This window comes from Octopus sinensis, linkage group LG20, assembly GCF_006345805.1.
Source record: "Octopus sinensis linkage group LG20, ASM634580v1, whole genome shotgun sequence".
NCBI classification, from domain to species: Eukaryota; Metazoa; Mollusca; class Cephalopoda; order Octopoda; family Octopodidae; genus Octopus; species Octopus sinensis.
In genome coordinates this window covers 21,389,168-21,408,417 of record NC_043016.1, presented here as the reverse complement: position 1 = coordinate 21,408,417, position 19,250 = coordinate 21,389,168, and the positions used below count along the sequence as shown (strand labels likewise).

The 19,250-nt window shown below is 34.1% G+C and overlaps 1 protein-coding gene across 3 annotated transcripts in view; it reads right to left on the bottom strand.

The window, feature by feature from the left end:
- LOC115222470 (nuclear pore complex protein Nup98-Nup96) overlaps positions 1–19,250 on the bottom strand; it is a 92,094-nt gene that overhangs the window by 62,385 nt on the left and 10,459 nt on the right. For all 3 annotated transcript variants that reach the window (XM_036511690.1, XM_029792686.2, XM_029792687.2), the window contains exons 2-5: positions 12,751–12,801; positions 9,015–9,047; positions 4,786–4,914; positions 3,178–3,294 (exon numbers count right to left, since the gene is read on the bottom strand). In XM_036511690.1, coding sequence (XP_036367583.1) covers positions 3,178–3,294; positions 4,786–4,914; positions 9,015–9,047; positions 12,751–12,790 — 319 coding nt within the window. In that variant the 5' untranslated portion in view covers positions 12,791–12,801. The remainder of the gene's footprint in view (positions 1–3,177; positions 3,295–4,785; positions 4,915–9,014; positions 9,048–12,750; positions 12,802–19,250) is intronic.

The following is a 19,250-nucleotide window of genomic DNA, read 5'->3' as shown; positions in this document are numbered from 1 at the left end:
GTGGCTCATGGAAATGTTTTGTTTGCTTGTTTTTTCTTATCACAGTTAATATAAAAGTGGGATCAGAAAAAAATTCAAGCTTTATGATTATTCATTGGATATTCAGTGTACTTTTATGGAGAACTATAAATTCAACTATTTTGAATAAACTCAAATATAAAATTGAAATGAATTTTTTAATTTCTGCTCCCTTCTATTTTAGTTTTGTACTCTCTGACTTTCTCACCATGATTCCCATTCAAGTTGTAAGGAGGTAGATACATGTCATTTGCAAGTGGAATGCTACTTTCAACATTCTCTTCCAAAGAAGGCCACAGTGTGTTACACATACTTGAAAGTGACAACATATAGGAAAATACATTTAACGTCTCTTCCTTTCATTATCTTTCACTATTTGTCACACTTCTCTTTTCACAATGGCCATTGTCACATTTCTCTTTTGACAATGACCATTATCTACTAACAATAATATTGGTCTCAAATTTTGGCATAAGGTAAGCAATAGACAAGTTAATTCAATTACTTCGACCCAATTCAATAATTTATATTATTTTACTTCCTGAAGGAGTCTCCCGCCTCATAATTTATTTAGAAGAATGTAGGTAATGTTGTTACTGACTTAGATCCAAATTACACAAAACCTCAACTACAGAGAGACACATCCCTTAGACCAGGGTTGATATTACAAGCAAAATGATTTTAAAAATTCCTTTGCATTCAGTTAAATGATTCACAAATCAACTGACAGACAGAGGCAGTATTTATTCAGTGTTTCTTCTGAAATAATTATGAAGATGTTGGATTTGCTGGTCTTGCTGAATAAACTTGTACATGTTGCAACAGATGAAGCATTTGCAATGGTGATGAAAAAATGCCAGATTAATTGAATGCATGAAAAGTGATCCCAGCTTTTCAGAGTTTCTACCCATTGGAAGGGAACCAGGCTGCTGGAGTTCTGAGGTGCAAATTATCCTAAGATCTGCAATACTCTAGGAAACCTGCCAGTCATCTGTTCACCTACTGGTCTGGTGGGCACACTAGTCAGATTGACTACATTCTCACCAGGAAACAGGAAAGGTAGCTGCTTATAAATATCAGAACTTTCCCAGGTGAAGAATGCACTCCACAATATAAGTTAGTTGTTAGTGACTTCAGGATCAGTGCTAAATGGCTGCCCAGAAGACAACCAGTGTGGAAAAGAAAGGTTTGGAAGCTTAACAATCCTCTGAATAGACAGATCTGACCAGATCTGTGGCTGGTGCAAAGTCCCCTTCTCAACCTAAGGTGACATGGTGGTGGAACAATGTAGTCGACAGGGCCAGTAGAGAAAAGAAACTGGACTGGAAGTGTGGTGGTAGCAGAGAATTGTATCAGATAGCTAGAAGGGAAGCAGAAAAGAAGAGGCTTGCCAAAGTTCTCTGTCATGAGGACCAGAGACTTGTGTTTTGAATTGCAAGACAGTGTATGAGAGAATGTCCATTTTCCATGCTGGCATGGCTTGGATGATTTGACTGAAAACTGGTGAGCCAGAGAGCTGCACTGTGTTCAGATCTGATTTGGCAACATTCCACATGGATGATGGTTCACTTGCATTTAATGATGCTGGAAAGGAAGATACTTGGAAATGCCACTATGGAAGGCTGCTAAATAAAGAGAATGAATAGAAGAAAGTCTGCCAAATGTTGACCAACTGCAGGATCAGAACTAGAGAAGTTCCGGCTGTGGAAGCAAGGTCTAGAATCAAAGGGCCTTAGAGTTAACCTAGCAAAAACCTAAAGTCTTAGTAAGTAGGAAAGCAGACGAATCACAAATCTCTTCAGGTAGATGGCCCTGCTCAATCTGTAGAAAATGCATGGGTAGAAACTCCATAAATGTATGCGGTGTAAGCTATGGACACATAAGAGGTGCAGCAATATCAGAGGAAGGTTAACAGCGAAAATACCTAAGTGACCAAGTCAGTAGCCGGGGTGGATGCTTCGAGAGCATAGTTGTGAGAATAAGAATAGGCTGGGTAAAATTCAGAGAGCTCCAACCTCTGCTGGTAACAAAGGGCTTCTCGCTCAGAGTGAAAGGCAGACTGTGTGATACCTGAGTGTGAACAGCCATTCTACACAGCAGTGAAACATGGGCTGTGACTACCGTGGACATGCATAGGGTTGTAAGAAATGAAGCTGTATGCTTCGCTTGATGCGTAATGTCAGTGTGCGTGCACAACAGAGTGTAAGCATCCTGAGGGAAAAGTTGGAGTCAAGAGGCATTAGATGTGGTGTGCCAGAGAATCGACTGTGCTAGTATGGTCATGTGATGCATATGGACAAGGACAGCTGTGTGAAGAAGTGTTGCACTCTAACAGTGAAGGGAACCTATGGAAGAGGTAGACCCAGGAAGACATGAGATGAGGTGGTAAAGCACAGTCTTCAGATGTTGGGCCTCACACAGGCAATGACAAGTGACCGAGACCTTTGGCAATATGCCATGCTTGAGAAGACTTGTCAAGCTAAGTGAGATTGTAGTTATGGCTGATGCCAGTGTCACATAAGTAGCACACAAAAAGCACCCTTCAAACGTCAAGCAATATGCTGTGCTTGTGAAGACCTGTTGAGCCGAGTGAAATCACAGTCATGGCTGAAACCAGTACCATCTGACTGCCATGTAAAAAGCACTGTTCAAGTGTTGGGCCTCATGGAGGTAGTGACAAGTGACCGAGACCTTTGGCAATATACTGTGCTTGTGCAGACCTGTCAAGCCAAATAAGACCATAGTTGTGGCCAATGCTGGTGTCAGGTCAATAGCGCCTGCACCAGTGACATGTAAGAAACACCCACATGGAGTGGTTGGTATTAGGAAGAGCACCAAGCCATAGAAACATTGCTAAATCAAGTCAGTAACTGGCTTACCAGTTTTCAGCCAAACCTTCCAACCAATGCCAGCATGGAAAATGGACATTAAATAATGATAATGATAGATTTTCATCAAAATCTCTATTTTCTAACAGGACTGGAAAAGCACTACACAGAGAAAGCACTACAGGAATTTATGAGTAAAATTAAAGAACTATTATTTTATTATCCAATGAGTTTACTGTTTGCAAGTTAGACATAATATATTTAATTTATAACAAACTTTAAAAAAATTAAATAGAAATCAAGCAAGTAAAAGAATATGGGCTGCACTTACCAAAAGATGAAATTGGTGTCTTAGTACTGAATGCATTGCTAGCTGGTTGAGAAAACAAACTACTAGCTGGCTGCGGTCCAAACAAACCTCCAGATGTACTGGGTGTATTGCTAAATGCTAAAAGGAATACAAAACAGTAAAAGATAGAATGTGAAAAGATAATTCAACTGTTTATTTACAACACTTTACAAGAATTTTAAATAAAATGCTCAAATGAAAAATTTGTTTAAACACGACATAGAAATAGAATAATTTGAAAGCTTTAAAAAACATAAAATTCCTTCACAGGCCATTTTGCAAACAAAATATAGTTCTAAACAAACTCAACCCCATTAACATTCAGATTATTCTGTCAAATGTAATGCTGATTTAGTCACATTATTTTGAATTAATCATGCATTATTTCATAGCTTTGAGGTTTTGATAATGTGATTGCTTATTTTTAGTATGACATTGTTGGGTAGGTGTGAGAATCTGGCCACTTTGAACAAAAAGCAGGTAAAATATTTGGGTTAATATGGCTAGTTTAAATGCCAAATAGTTAAACTTCTGTTTTTAATAACAGTGACCTAAAATTTACATAATTTTTTTTCTTACTGGTTATTTCAAGCAAAACAATTTATTTTCAGGTCCAGTGTGGGGCATGTGCCAATTAAAGTGCATGGCTATATTTACCATTTATTGGTATATTCCCATATCCTACAGGGCAACCCATCAAGCAGAGTCCCCACCTTCGCAAGATACCTCCTCAACTGTTATGACCAAGTGGCATGTGGTTGACTAACATGAGCTGTTAACCAGTGGGACCCTTGGTGAAGAAAACATAATAAGCAGGGTCTAACTAAAAAAAAAACATCAAGCAACATGGCCAAACAGTCTGAGCTGCTGCTCCTGAATCATATAAGTAACAGAATGCATCCTAGTTTCTAAGTAGAGTCATTAGTCATCTATGAAATTCAACCACTTGTAACCCATAATCCTGTGAAGCGTCCTGGTACCAAAAAGGTTTCTAAGGGTCCTGGACAGTGTCCATGTATCACAACTATAGAGCAGGATAGAGCAGATCAGAGACTCCAAGACCCAAACCTTTGTCCTCCTGTACAGATATTGGCATCATCAAACACCCTCATCCAATGAGCCCACAATTGCATCAGCTCATCTAAGTTTTTTCATGACTTCAGGCTCAAAGCTAATGCCACTATCACACTGCTGAGAGATGTGAAGCAGCAACAATTTCGCCAGTCTCACTTACAACAGAAACAGACGAAGTGAAGTCCTCCAAGAAGAAACCAATAAAGAACTAGATCTATATAATGACCCAACAGACTGAGAACAAGTGGTTCTGCTTCCTCACTCAGTGAAAGAAGAGCACTCCTTAAGTCATCCAGAGATTCAGCAAGAATAACTGTCATCAGCAAAATCTAGGTCTGTAATCCTAGTTTCACCAAAAAATTTATTTTAGCAAAGAAAAAAAATAATAAACAAAATAAAATACTCTCAAGATGGGAATAAGACAAGTGTACAAAGAAAAAAGCATGAACATAAATGATTAAAAAATGTGTATTACTAAAATAACAAATGTGTATGAGTGTATAAAAAATGACATACAAAAGCCAGTGCTTTGCTGACCAAACGTTGCAGGTTGTCCAAACAATCCTCCAGATGTTGTGGTTGCAGGTGAGCCAAACAAGCTACTTGATGTATTTTGTGTATTAAAAGCAGTTGCTGTACCAAAATCTGTTTTAAAAGAAAAATTACAAGTAAAAATAACAGGAATTTAATAAAAAATTCATATGTAACAAAAAAAGCCCTATCCATAATTAACATATCTTACAGGATGACAATAAAATCAAGTTATTTAAAAATGGTCATTTTGCAAATGTTTCAATAGGAGCTGAGGAAATACCATAAAAACCCATGAAATTTATGCACTTTTTTTTTGCAAAAATAAAAAAAACTTTAGTGGGTGCATAAATTACATGAGTAGATCATTTCCAGAATTTTTTTTGAAATTTTTTCTGTTGAAAAAAGCTGTACAAAATGTAAGAATTCATACTAGAAGTTGACTCATTTAATATCAGGATAGGTTTTTACAGAAAAAATAGCTTAAATACGCATAATGAAGTTGACTTTTATTTATGCTGGATAGTATAATGCTTACTTTTTCTGTATAAATTAAATAAAACCATTAAATGGTTAACTAGTTTTTGAAATCTGATGTTCATGCTGGTAAACATAGTCCAGGTCATATTTTACATTGCTTGGAGTTTCTACCTATCGCAATGGAGCACATATTAAATGTCTCCTTCACGATAAATGAAATTATGCTAAATACAACTAAATTGAAAACCTTTTTTCCCTGGCTATATCAGCAATTCTGAAAACTTTTGGGTGCAAATTTTACATGAGTAGAAGCTTTTTTTTAATAAATTTTATCCTGAAAATTACCTGCGCAACTTACACAGGTGCCCAAATCATGGGTTTTTATGGCATATATGGCACATTATTTTTATTAATGAGAAACTCAATTAGTTCTACTTGAGCAAACACCTGCTTGAAACAATATCTGTGTTTCAGATATGGAAGCTAACAAATAAACTACAGATTTTGGTGGTAACCATAACAAAGCCAGTATGTACACAACAGCTTGGTTTATCAGGATTTATTATTGGATATTTTATTAGGTATTACTATAAAGCGCTGTACAATGGAGACAAGCACAGGGTGAACACAAAAAAACACGTATTTTACTTCATTTGCATGTCAAAATAAATTATTTACATGGGAAATTACATCATTTGAAAGCTTTGGATGTGAATGTTCTTCTCATACAGTTTAAAATAAAGTCTGACAGCTACATATGTCAGGGTATTTTTAGGCATTTTCAAAGTTTGTCCCATCTTTTTTTTTCTTTGTCTGCTGAACAGTAGCCCTTGTTTTAATTCAATGTGCTTCAGTACTATTACTCAAGTTGTGTTAAGAATCATACACACATGTAGAGGAATGTTTAACTTTATTTTGATATAAAATTCAACTGGGATAGGTCAGATAATAATTACTAAATATAAAGTGAAAATTTATCATAAATTTTCACTTAGAAAATATAATTTCTTCAAGATACCATAAGAAACAAAAATTTCTTGCTAAATCTTCATGGACATAGCTGATTCTGGCCACAGTATGACAAAAAAGTGAAGTTAGAAAAGAGTGGTATACTGACAATTTTTGTACACAACACAGATTGACACTACTTGTTAAACTGATGGATTCCCACTCTGCAAGAGGTCATACAGAAGACGATTTCAAGGCTTCAGGTATTATAGAGTTCAAACTAGCATGCAACCATTGTATTAATACTCATTTCTTATTCCGTTGTGTTAAGCGATGAATGTTCACCTTATGCATATTCTTGTACACATGAATTTCATATTTCTTAGAGAAATGTCAGTCTATTTTCATCAATAAAAATTATAAAGTGCAATGAATACTATTTTGGTGCAACTTGACACAAGTAGAATTCATGTCCGGAAACCTAATGGCATACTCAGATTGTTGAAAGAAATCATTAATAGGGCACCTGGAAGGGATCTTTATATATAACAAATATATTTTATTTTAACAACCAAAGGAAATAAGTTATTCGCCCCTGGAAGAGATCTTTATATATAACTAACATATTTTAACAGCCAAAGGAAATAACCCATTCATTTTCCTAAATCATTTGGTATACATCAAATTGAGTATGCTTATTTCTTAGTATTTGAACTGTTAGAGTTATTTTCGCAATTTATCCAGTACAACCCTTAAACAAGTAAATAGTATTTTCCTAAACAATAGATCCACTTATTTCAGTTAGTAACTTATTCACGAATATACCAACACTAGCGCTCCTGGGGGTAATATTTTCTGAGAATGCACAAAAGCCATTTTCAGAGTTATTTACTTTGAATTGTTATTATCTCCTATCTGATTAGCCTGTTATTACGTAACATGCTTCACGATTTTAGTATACATACCTTATTAGTATTTCCTCCTAAGTTAAATATACTCTTGGAATACATTAAAGCCCTTTTTGGGGCTACTTTATTTGAATTCTTACTATCGGGTGACTAATTTCATGTTATTACATAACTGACTTCATATTTTGGGTATTTATAACTTATTGGGAATTCCTAAAAGCAAGATCTTGTGTAAGACAGTTCGGTATTCTCTGTAAATGCACAAAAACTGTTTTAAGGGTTACATACTTTGTATTGTTGTTATTGAATTAGCAAAACAATTATGAGAACGGAACCAAGGGATAAGCCCCGCTTTTCCGGGAATTACTGGGTACATCAGCTAGTATCAAATAAATCTAAAAATCCCCCCCCCCCAAAAGGGATAAACTCTGTGAATCGGTGAAAATACCAGGATGTTTGAGGAACACTGACATCTTATAGAGGTAAGTGTCAGATTTTGATTAAAAGTATATGAGAATGAAGTTTGCATCTAGAACTTTCAAATGATAATTTTCCAAGGAAAATAGGTATTTTGTCATGAAAATGGTGTACTAAAAAATGAGTTTTTGCATGGTCAAACTGTGTGTCACCCCTTCAACATCATTTCGAAGGCTGTAACAAGAAACAAAAATGAGGGGAGATCCCTATAAAAATGGAGAAAATCCAACATATGTGGGCATCTTCATTAAAAATTTTGCAATTTATAGCCATTTTTAATAGCCTAATAAAAATGTTATGGAAATGCTGTCATGTCCCAAAATTTCATGACATTTACCTCCCTACCTACCACAAAAGTGCCAAAACTCAAGTTTCTGTGGCTTGTAGTTTAGGATTTAGCTAGGTCTGAAAACTCTGCAAAAATCAACCATTTGGTACATGTAACAAAATAGGCTTCACATAAATATCTAAAATATTGCCAAACAAAAAGTTTGCTTTCTGAGAACCTGAAAAAAAAATTAGGCAACTACTATACTATGGTCACTATTAAATTACATAATTTGAAACTGATTATAACTGTTTCAAAGATATGACATTGCAAATATAGCTTTTACACAAATTAGGCAAAATTTCAACCATTTCACTGACCATACAAATATTTCCTAAAATATTTATCCAAATTTCACAAATGAGGTATCAAAATGTTTCTTTCTGGATACTCTCCAGGAAAAAGGACAGTAGAAATATTTAAATATTTTCAAAACTTTATGATGCCTAATTTTATTATTGGTTCAATATTAATGATTATACAAAAGGTTAATATTTTATGTCAGGTGTAGCAGCTTCAAAGGTAAAAGAAGAAAAAAATTACATAGGAATTTAGCTAGAATTTTTCTAATCCTTCTTTTGTGATCACAATTTTTAGTTATATTTCATGGACAAATATCTTACTTGTACATCATCATATTCCAAATACACACATTAAACTCTTTCAAAATATTATAAAATATTAGATTTTGAGTGCTTATAGGTATAATGTTATAACATCTAGATATACCATATCAAATAATAAAGGCATAGCAATGTAGTTGAAAAGTTCACTTCTTGGGTTCAGTTCCAATGTGCAGCATCTTGTGCAAGTATTTTCTACTATAGCTTCAGATGATTAATGCTTTGTGAATAAAATTGCTAAATAGAAACTGTGGAAGCTTCTGTGTGTGGACACAGAAGCATGCATGCATTTTTAATCACTAAGATGAATAGCAAAATTAAAATAAGTACTGAGATCAATATGATCCGCTACAAAGTTTTGAAGACAGAGTCTCCGCATGGCTATAGTCCAATGATTGAGGTATGTTAAAAGTGTATATAAAATATATTTGCTAAATATTGAATACTTACTCTGGGCAAAAGCTGTGGTATTTCCAAAATTTGCTGCAGTCAAAAAGAAGCAAGAAAGAAAAATAACATATTTAATTATTCAATTTGATAAAAAGCAAAATTTTTTGGCTTGTTAAATATCGGTAATGTTGCCATATTAATGTGTGCATGAGAAAATTAACTAAAAATGAATGTAATAAAAATTATCTAAGAAATATCACTATAATTCTAGATATGTTTTCACCTTTAATCATATTGTACACCCATAGGTAGGAAATAACAGATTTTAGACATTAAATTACGAAGAAATGTCTCATAAATTTTATTTGTGTGTAAAATCACAGAAAAACAAGCAGGTGGTGAAGAGAGGGAGAATCATGATACAGTAGACAGAAGAAGGACAAAGGAGAGATAATGTGTGGTTGAGTAATTTGCATATGAGTTCCCATGGGAAACAAGCCTTAAACTCCTGTGATGGCCTACATAACTTTGAGGAACAGGAGCAGAACTGAAGACTGAATGCTGAACTCCTACCTTCACACTGAATTCATTACTGATATTGTCAACTTTCTTTTTATTTACTACATCTTTGTACAAGCCTCACAAGCCATTTATTTATAAGTAGTTTTCTCAGCAACCACCAAATTACTAAAACCTGTTGAACACCTTCTCCAAATCAAATGAGGTCAAGAATAGTATTTTTCCATAACCAAATATTTTTTCTGCAGTTGCCTTACTAGGGAGATTGAATCTATGGTAACTCTTCTGAGACTGAAGTTGAACTGCATTTCATCTAGGTCTACTCTGTCCTATGATTCTCTCCATGATCTTCATAACCTGATCCTGTAGTTTGATTCCACTTAAATATGCTTCTCAATTAGGCATGTCCTTGCTTTTGGCAGCTGTTTATGATGATACTGTTACACTCATCACTGTGTAACTGTATACCAGAGCATTATCATGGCTGTAACATAAAATCAGGTGCTGTATGAAAATTATCTTAAAAGTTAAATAACAAGTTTATTTTTCTAAGTTATTGTTGATTTCTTTGCATGCATACAACATAGTTACTAACCTGATAGAATATCTTCTAAAATGTTTTAAATGTATATGTACTTATAAAGTACATGCAGTGAACCCTGTTTATTTTTTTGTTTTTTTTTTCTTTCCAATAAAAGTTTGAGTTGAAAAATGATGTTAACTTATTTTGCACACTTAGAGAAAAAAAGTCTTCTGTGATCTGACACTCAAAGGAACTTTGCACTGTTTGTAACCTAAGTACACATGCCTTTTGCCTGTATACTATCAACAATTTCCTATTTTAAAATGATCTGGCAAATGAAAAACACCAGTGTAGGAGGCATCAGGTGAAGTATCTGTGACAAGTTTTTGACTTTAAGTGCAAGAGCAGAAGGGATACCACTAATCACGATGTGTAGTTGTTGTTGAGCCGACTGAATGTTGTTTGCCATAAAGTAGGACTTGAGTTGGATGAACCACACATATGTGCATCATCATAATAGTGGGGAAGCACAGCATGACTCATCTTCTGAAGGGGAAAATATGGAACACACGTGCAGAAGGAATACAAGCTGCTCAATACCAAAATCCAGAAAGTGTGATGGGGAAGAAAACTCCATGAACTGCAGTGGATAACCAGGATGGCATCTTCAAGCAAGAACATGAGACAAAGACAAGGATGAAAGTGAAAGGTGAAATCGTACCCGAGTGTAAAAAATACGTATAAATGATCCTGAGGAAAGTTTCAAGCAATGAAGGAAGATTACATGATGCCAACTTGAACCAGTAGAACGAAAATGTTAGAAGAATGTATGGTTGCCATGTTAGCAGAAAGAGATGGAAAATAGCACATGGTATAATTGTACAGAGTCGTAATCCAGGCAGTAAAGAGTTCTCCAGAATCCAAAAATTTTGGTAAAAATTTCTCGTATAGGAAAATGTGCAAGGTCACCATAAGAAGTTGTTAGCATGTGTTAAACCATAAAGAAAACATGCCTGAAGTTGAAAAATGTGAAATGAATGCGTATTCTGAGTCGGGTTCACCTAAGAGTTAAGGCTGTAACTTGGCCTTGTTACTGCTGGAACAGGAGGTTAATTAAGAAACAAAAACCCTCATATTACGAAAGGTAAAATGCATTCTTGATTGGAATAAATGAAAGAGCCATTCTTGAACTTCACAAATAATTTAATACCAATTCAGAACCAGGTAAAAATTCACCAATAAGATGCTTCAGCTGAAGCAGTACATAAATGAAGAATGTGTACATACTATCTTGCCGTGTCACATTCCATCTGTAGAAAGTAAATTAAAATATACAAGAGAATTTTGTATGCCACTTAGGTTTACTTCTCTTGTAAAAGGAAGTTGTGCACCTGATGTGTAGCTTAAATAGTTGTGAAGTACCTGGTGGCTCCTCTAATGTGTTTTTGATTCCTTGAGCCATGTGTAGCAAAAAATTTATGTGCTCTGAACACACAGCAGTGTCTAGCATGAAGTCCGGCGATCGAAAAGAGATCAAAATTCCACAGCTATTCAATATATAGCCCAAAGACTGCTGGCTTCCACTGGCAACTAAAAAACCTCCTAGAACATTCCATGGTTCAATGAGATCACTAAAAGGGACATGACTCCAATTTCTTGGAAGCTTCTAGAATGTTCGCCAAGGAAGATCAGTGTGGTTAGATCCCATGACTTCTGCCAGCGTAAATAAGGCAAAAACAAATCTATTTCAAATTACATAACACCTACAAGGGTTTTTATTTTTCTGTACGCATGGAAGCCACCAATTAGCTGGACAGTTAGCTTTTCACAAATTTCCAAATGGGTTTGTTTTCTCTCCCTGCTCTAACATGTAACTAGTTGAGGATTCAGACGAGATATTTCCATCATTCCATTGCTCTCCTCCTTGAATATTTCATTCTAATTTGATCAGTCAAGCCCACAATAAATTAGTATTTGGAATATTCTTTCAAACTTGAACTGAAGAAAAATTGGCTCGTTGATCATCTTGTTGCATCCTCGCAACCTTAGTGTTCACTCATGGATCCATATTTGTATATAGAAAACGAACAAATCTCTTCCAAACAGTGACACCAAACTTTCCTAACTGCATGGTTTTCAAATAACCCTGCATTTTTTGATGGCAAGTGTGCTTTCATCATTCTCACTATCATTCCCAATGATGCCTCAGTTTTCTCTCACACATTGTCTAGTAATCATGATCATTTCACACCTATGATTATCACATTACAGAACATGTGCAAATTTCTTCCTTTCTTCCTCACCTTTAGCCAAGTATCTTTATCACCTAGTTGCTCAAGTCATTTGATAATGCTTCCTTCCATGTTTTACCAAGCTAACTTTTTTTTAGCCCTTCTTATTCCTAAATGAATACAATTATCTTCAAAACACCTTAACAGTTCTAACAATATCTTTTCATAACTAAACTCTGAGAAATCGATTCATTATAAAATTCAGCCATAATTTGGCTACTCTCCTTCAAATTTTTTCCTGGGGTGAATTTTAAAAAACATCATCTCCAATCTCTAATAATTTGAGCAAGCTCTACATGAGCAAATTTGTGATCCAGTTCCCATTATCATCATCTTTTAGTGTCCCCTTTTCTATGCTTTTCTATTGCCTACTGCTCTTACAAAAATCCCTTTAAATCTAAACTTGTTCACTGCTTACCAACAGTTAAATAAAAAAGAAATGTGATATAAAAACAGTACTCACATGAATCACCAAACCCGAAGCCACTTAGCTTTGTAAACATCTGGAGATTTTCTGTAAAAGATAAAACACAAATTAGTTAACTGTAATATAAAATTTTTAAATGAACACTTGAAAAGCAGAACAGAAATCTAACCTGTCTACTTCAAATATATTGAAAGATATGAAGTTGCTCCCCTTCCAGATTACTTCAATGGACAAGATGGGCAACAACTCAACAGATTCCATGGAGGCTATGGCTCTGGTTTTCAACATGATGGTGAAACAAGGCTGTTGGAGTTCTGTCTTGCAAATACCTGATGTTTGGTAACTATAACTTCAAGAAACCAGCCAGTCACCTATCAGTCAAGTAGGCATACAATCCAGATTGATTACATTCACATCAGAAAACAGGATAAATAAATGCTTGTGAATGTAAAATCCTTCATGAGTGACTAACATAGGTTAGTAGTTAATATTTTGATTTTGAGCTAAAAGGACTTTGAGACACCAATCTGGAAAAATAGTTACAGAAGCTTCAAAATTCAGTGAACTGTCAGGAACTTAAGAGAACTAGCCGAAGCATTTGACGAGATGGAGACATATAACATACAAGACAACTGGAATATCCTATGGAAAAGCTTACTTGGGCTGCAGACTAAATTTGTGGCTGATGCAAAGTCCCAACCAGAACTAATGTGACATGGTTATGGAATAGTGAAGTAGACTGTATCATAAGAGTGAAGAAACAGGCTTTGCAGGTTTGGAAGAGTGGACATAGCAGAGAAATACACTAAGTAGCTACAAGAGAAGCTAGTCAATAGGTATTTTTAGCTAGGGGATAAGAAATGAAGAAGATTGCCAAAGTTCTAAAGCCTGAGGATCAGAAGCATTTATTGTTCCAGATTGCAAGACAGTTATCATCATTTAACATCCTCCTCCTATGCTGGTGTGGGTTAGATAGCTTGAGAGCAGCTGGCATATCAAAAGACTACACCAAGCTCTACCATCCGCTTTGGCATACTCAGTTCATCACTGTATCCATGGCTAACTGACAGCATGCCTCTACTTGTATAGCTTTCACAAGCCGTTCATACACAAGGCCAAAACAGCAATAGAACCAAGGGGGGCACCACTGGCTACAACACAAGCATTACACCGGTGCTCTTACTGAACATCAGAGGACTGTTAACACTTAGTAATAGGACAAAAATTCCTTTCCTGAGAGTTCTTGCTGCATGCAATCAAGCCTTATGCATAGCTCTTACGGAAACACACCTGAAACCAGATATAGCAAATGCAAAAATACACATATTTTGTATTACAGACCAACAGATACAATATGTTGTATTACAGACCAACAGAAAAGAAAGGAGTTGTGGTAGAGTTATGTACGTCCGCAAAATCCTCACACCCCAGGTCCTTTTGTCACACTCAAATTCAGTATGTGATATGCTAATTCTACATATAAGACAACTCAATGTAGTTATATGTGCTACATATCACCCTCCAGATGCTCAGAATCATGTAGGCAAGTTTGAAGACTGTCTTACAAATATAGAAGTTCTAGTTACATTAGAACAACACTTAAGTGTACTTCTTATGGAAGACTTCAATCTGCCTAATGTCAAATGGCCTGAGGGCCTTTCTCTCCCAGGAATGGCACGATGTGAACAAGGACAGGTGAAGTCCCTCCTGAACCTCATCAACACTTTGTACATGGAACAAATAGTACTCCAACCAACCAGGGGAGGGAACATACTGGATCTCTGCTTCACAACTAATATGGATCTCATTCGTAATGTGAAAGTGACACCGACGCTACTCTCGGATCACAACATGGTAGAGCTGACCATGTACGGACCAAAAGAAACCATGGACATGCAGCCTACAAGAAACTCTCAGAATCTTTCCAGCTTGAACTTCCATAAGGCAAACTGGAAACAAATTGAGAAAGAGATCCTCAAACAAAACTGGCCTAAATGTCACTCCTCACCAGATGTTGACATGAAACTTAAACAATTCATGTCTCTAATGCAAGCCATATGCTACAAATGTGTCCCAGAGAGAAAGGCCACTGTACACAAGGACAAAATCTCCAGGAAGAGGAAAATTCTTGAGATGGCATACAAAAATTTCAAATCACTTAAACAAATTGAAAGTAGTAAAAAGTCCCACCTGAAAATACAACTTCTGGAGATTGAAAAAAATCTCCAACTCTCCCATGAAAAAGAAAGAGCAGACAAAGAAGCCTGGGCTATAGACAATATAAAATCTAACCCCAGATCTTTCTACAAGTTTGCCAAAGAAACAGCTTCAGTGCAGTGCAGGATAGGGCCACTCCTCAAAAAAGATGGTTAACTCACAGGAAACCCAATGAGGATAAGTGAAATACTAAATGAGCAATTCAAAAGTATTTCCACTCCACCCCTAGTACACTTGTAAGTTAGGTGGTATTAGCCAATGGGGCCACCCCCAATTACACAAATAGTGAGCAGTTTTCCGCAAGGCACTGTTTTGGGACCACTACTGTTCATAATGGCCCTCGCAGACATGCCCTCAGCTACACAGATTATAGTTCATAAGGTAAAAATAATAATAATAAGTAAATAAATATACATATTGTTACTTATAATTAACAAATAACAATATAGGAATCAATATTTTTACAATAAAAAAATCAAACAAAATTCAACAATATTGTTTTAAAAAGAAATTCATGACTTATCTAAGAATATCTATTAACTGTATTTTAAACGTAAAAACATAGGACTTAGTATTTATAAGAAATTTAACTTGGGAAATAGTTTTGTAAGACAAAATCTTATTGAATAGGTAGCATTTTTTTTATTTGTTATGTAATATTGCATTTAAGTAAATATTTTTAATAATAATAGAAACTTTGGTTAAATCTTTGAGAGAAATATTAAATCTATACATAAATTGAATTAATCATATAAGTTTAACTAATTTGTGTGTATATATTTGAACCATTTTTCTAGTTTTAATTCTTGTAGTTATAGTTTGTAGTAGTATTATGTAAGTTAGCATGAAGTTTTTTAGCATATATCACATAATTAGAATAAGATTAAACTTAGATGTTTATTAAATAAATACATAAATAACTTAATGGATATAGAGTAAATTATAGTAATTTAGCTTCACTTAATGTATATTATGTATTTTAAATATTTTGTTTTAATTACTTGTACTTTAATTTTCCAGTAATGATATACTATAGTTTGTTATTTTCTTCAATGAGCTAAAATATATTTTCATAGATAAAATAAATATTTATATCTATTTATTCTAGTTTTATTTACACCACGTTTTTAACGAGGTAAATTTATTATAAACACTAAGTCCTACGTATTAAGTTTAAAGATTTAGTTAACAGAATTTATTCAATAAGGTAAGTCATGTTTTTATTTCAAGATATATTGTTGAATTTTGTTCGATTTTTTTTATTGCAAAATTACATATTTTTATATATATTTATATTTTCTTATAAGATAATATACGTACATTTAATTATTTTATTGTTTTTATTTTAGACTTGATGAGTGACTATATTTAAACTGAATTGATTTTATAGTTATCAATTTGAAAATATAGCCATGAAACACATGTCGTCTATTTACTAATTATATACTATTTATTATTTAGTACTTCATTTAGTTTTAGGTAAATGTTTTATTGTATCTTTAATTTTTTTCTATATGGCATGATTTAAGTATATCATTGTTGAATTGCTTCATGGTGTTCTCTAATTTATATACATATATATGTGTGTGTGTGTATATATACACATACATATATATACACACACATATATATATATACATACACACACACACATATATCTATATATATAAAAGTGAAGTTGTGTGAGTGTCTGTCTCCTACGATTTAGATTCCTAACTACTCCCACATTTTGCAGTGCAGTTTAACCAAATTCGGGTATCTTATAGTCGTGATTCATATCGAGCCCGTCTGGGTATTAGCGCGCGTCTACGATGAGTCTACGATTTTAAAAATAATTTACCATAATTTTTTTCCATTTTAACACATATTTTTTTGTGTGTCGATGGCGGCGGAGTTGGCGTCCATGCTCACACCTGCACCCGTGTTGCTTCTCCCCCTTCTTCCCTCCCTCGTGAAGCTGTGGGGAAGGGAGTGTAAGGAAATCAACATCGTAAAGCGTTGTCAAGGAGACCAGCGTTCTTTTAGAACGACTTCATGGCTTGAAGTCGCCAAAACAGAAATCGCTAAAAAAGCTGAAACAGATCCACAAAAACGGCAAAAACCGCCACACAGGGCAGGTTTCCTGTGCAAACAATTTGCACAACCGAATGTTTTAGTTGTTGCACAAATCTTTATATATAAAAGTGAAGTTGTGTGTCTGTCTCCTACGATTTAGATTCCTAACTACTCCCACATTTTAACCAAAACCGGGTATCTTATAGTCGTGATTCATATCGAGCCCTTCTGGGTATTAGCGCGCGTCTACGATGAGTCTACGATTTTAAAAATAATTTAACATCATTTTTTCCATTTTAATGCATTTTTTTGCTATTATATAAGGGAAGTAACTCTCTAAAAATGTCTACGATGAGTCAACGATTTAAAAAAAATTTACTATAATTTTTTTTCCCATTTTTAATGCATTTTTTTGGCTATAACTCTCTAAAAATGCTTTATAGTTATTTCCCTTACAAACCCGAGCAACGCCGGGCGATACTGCTAGTATATATACACACACACACACACACACATATATATATATATAGGAGTTCAGCAAAATTTAGATTCAGATGAATATGGTACTTAAGTTGAGGCACCAGATTTTAGTACAGTATTATCCATACAATTTCAAAGTAAGGTGATTAAAATCAAAATAAGCAACAAGGATATCCAGAGGTAATGCAGTACAATAGTTTCATGCAACTCCATTCAATTGAACAATGCAACCATTACATCAATTTAAATGCAGAGAAATCCTCAGCTGCACAAAGACATAGAATTTAATTAAATTAAAACAGGTGGATACATTAGTATAATTTTGCCTAAAATCTCTATGAAATTAAGGAGATAGACAAAGAACATTGTTGCCCTTCCTTCCACTTAGAAGCTACTAAGTTATCAGGAAGAAAGACTTGTTACAGATTTTGCTTGTCACTTTTATATGGGGTCAGTTTTAATTTATAAACTAGTTTTATCAAATTCTTGTATATCTAAGGCCAGGTCTGTTAGGGTTGAGGAAGTTGACAGAAATCACAGCAGGTAAAGTCATAAAAATCAAGATTTATTTGAAGCAATATCATGGGATTTGGTAAAAGAAAACTTAAATCAAGATGTTAGCTGACAATTAAGGGAGCTGGCCACCAGCCGACCATTCATAATGAAACAGCGGAAATCTTATGTAGTACTATAATTAAATATTTTAAGCAATACTGCTATATTGTATAATAGAAATATTAATAGAGTAAATATTAATAATAAGAATTTAAATCTTAATAATATTAATAATAATAATTCACCTAGTTGCAATTGTAGGATTAAATCCCGCTGTCTGTTATTAGGCCGATGTCTTAACCAGAACATAATATATAAATGTACTATAATAACTTCAACTAATAATTATATATACTTTGGATGTTCGATTAATTTTAAACAGCATTTATACAACCACATGTCGTTTTTTAAACTTAAACATAAGGCGAATTGTACGTCATTATCCAGTAAGATTTGGAAATTGAAGGAAAGTGGAATTGGGTTTAGCCTCAAATGGGAAATAATAAGAAAAGCACAGCCTTATAGAAATAGCAGATATGGGTGTGAGCTGTGTTCTATGAAAACATGAAATTTTTAAGCAAAAAGATAAAGGCAACCTGATTAATAATCGATTAGACCTTAAGGTATCATGTGTACATAGTGACACTTGTATCTTTAAATATTTTAGAAAGTAGCACTTAATTTACCTTGTGATTTAAAACCTATCATATACCTCTTAGTTTAAAATCAGTGCATAGTTTTGAATGTCCTAGAGCATAAATATTCCTTTAATTAATACAGAGTATTAGTCATCATAGATACTAGCTAAATAAGTAAATAAACAATTTTTAGTTGCTTTTAGATAAACCTAAATTTTTGTACCCCTATAAATTCATACTTAGCTTATATAAAACAATAGGGGTGTCTTCTCAACTTTAAATTAAACTGCTTAAATTATAATTTAATTAATTTATAATTAATTAGTTCTTTCACCTCAATGCTAAATCTTCTTGATAACCCAAAATTTTAACTTTATACGATATGGCTATATTGCTTAAAATAGTTTTTAGAAATTAATTTATTATCCCTTCCTTAAAGGGTTCCATCCTCCTGATCTTAGTATTTATATTAGCTTTTATACAAGCAGCCCTTCTAATTAAGTACCCCTAAGAAACTGTAATATCATGTACAGATCAACACTAATAACTTTTAAAACCTATACTATATTATATCTCTTCATTTAAAATTAG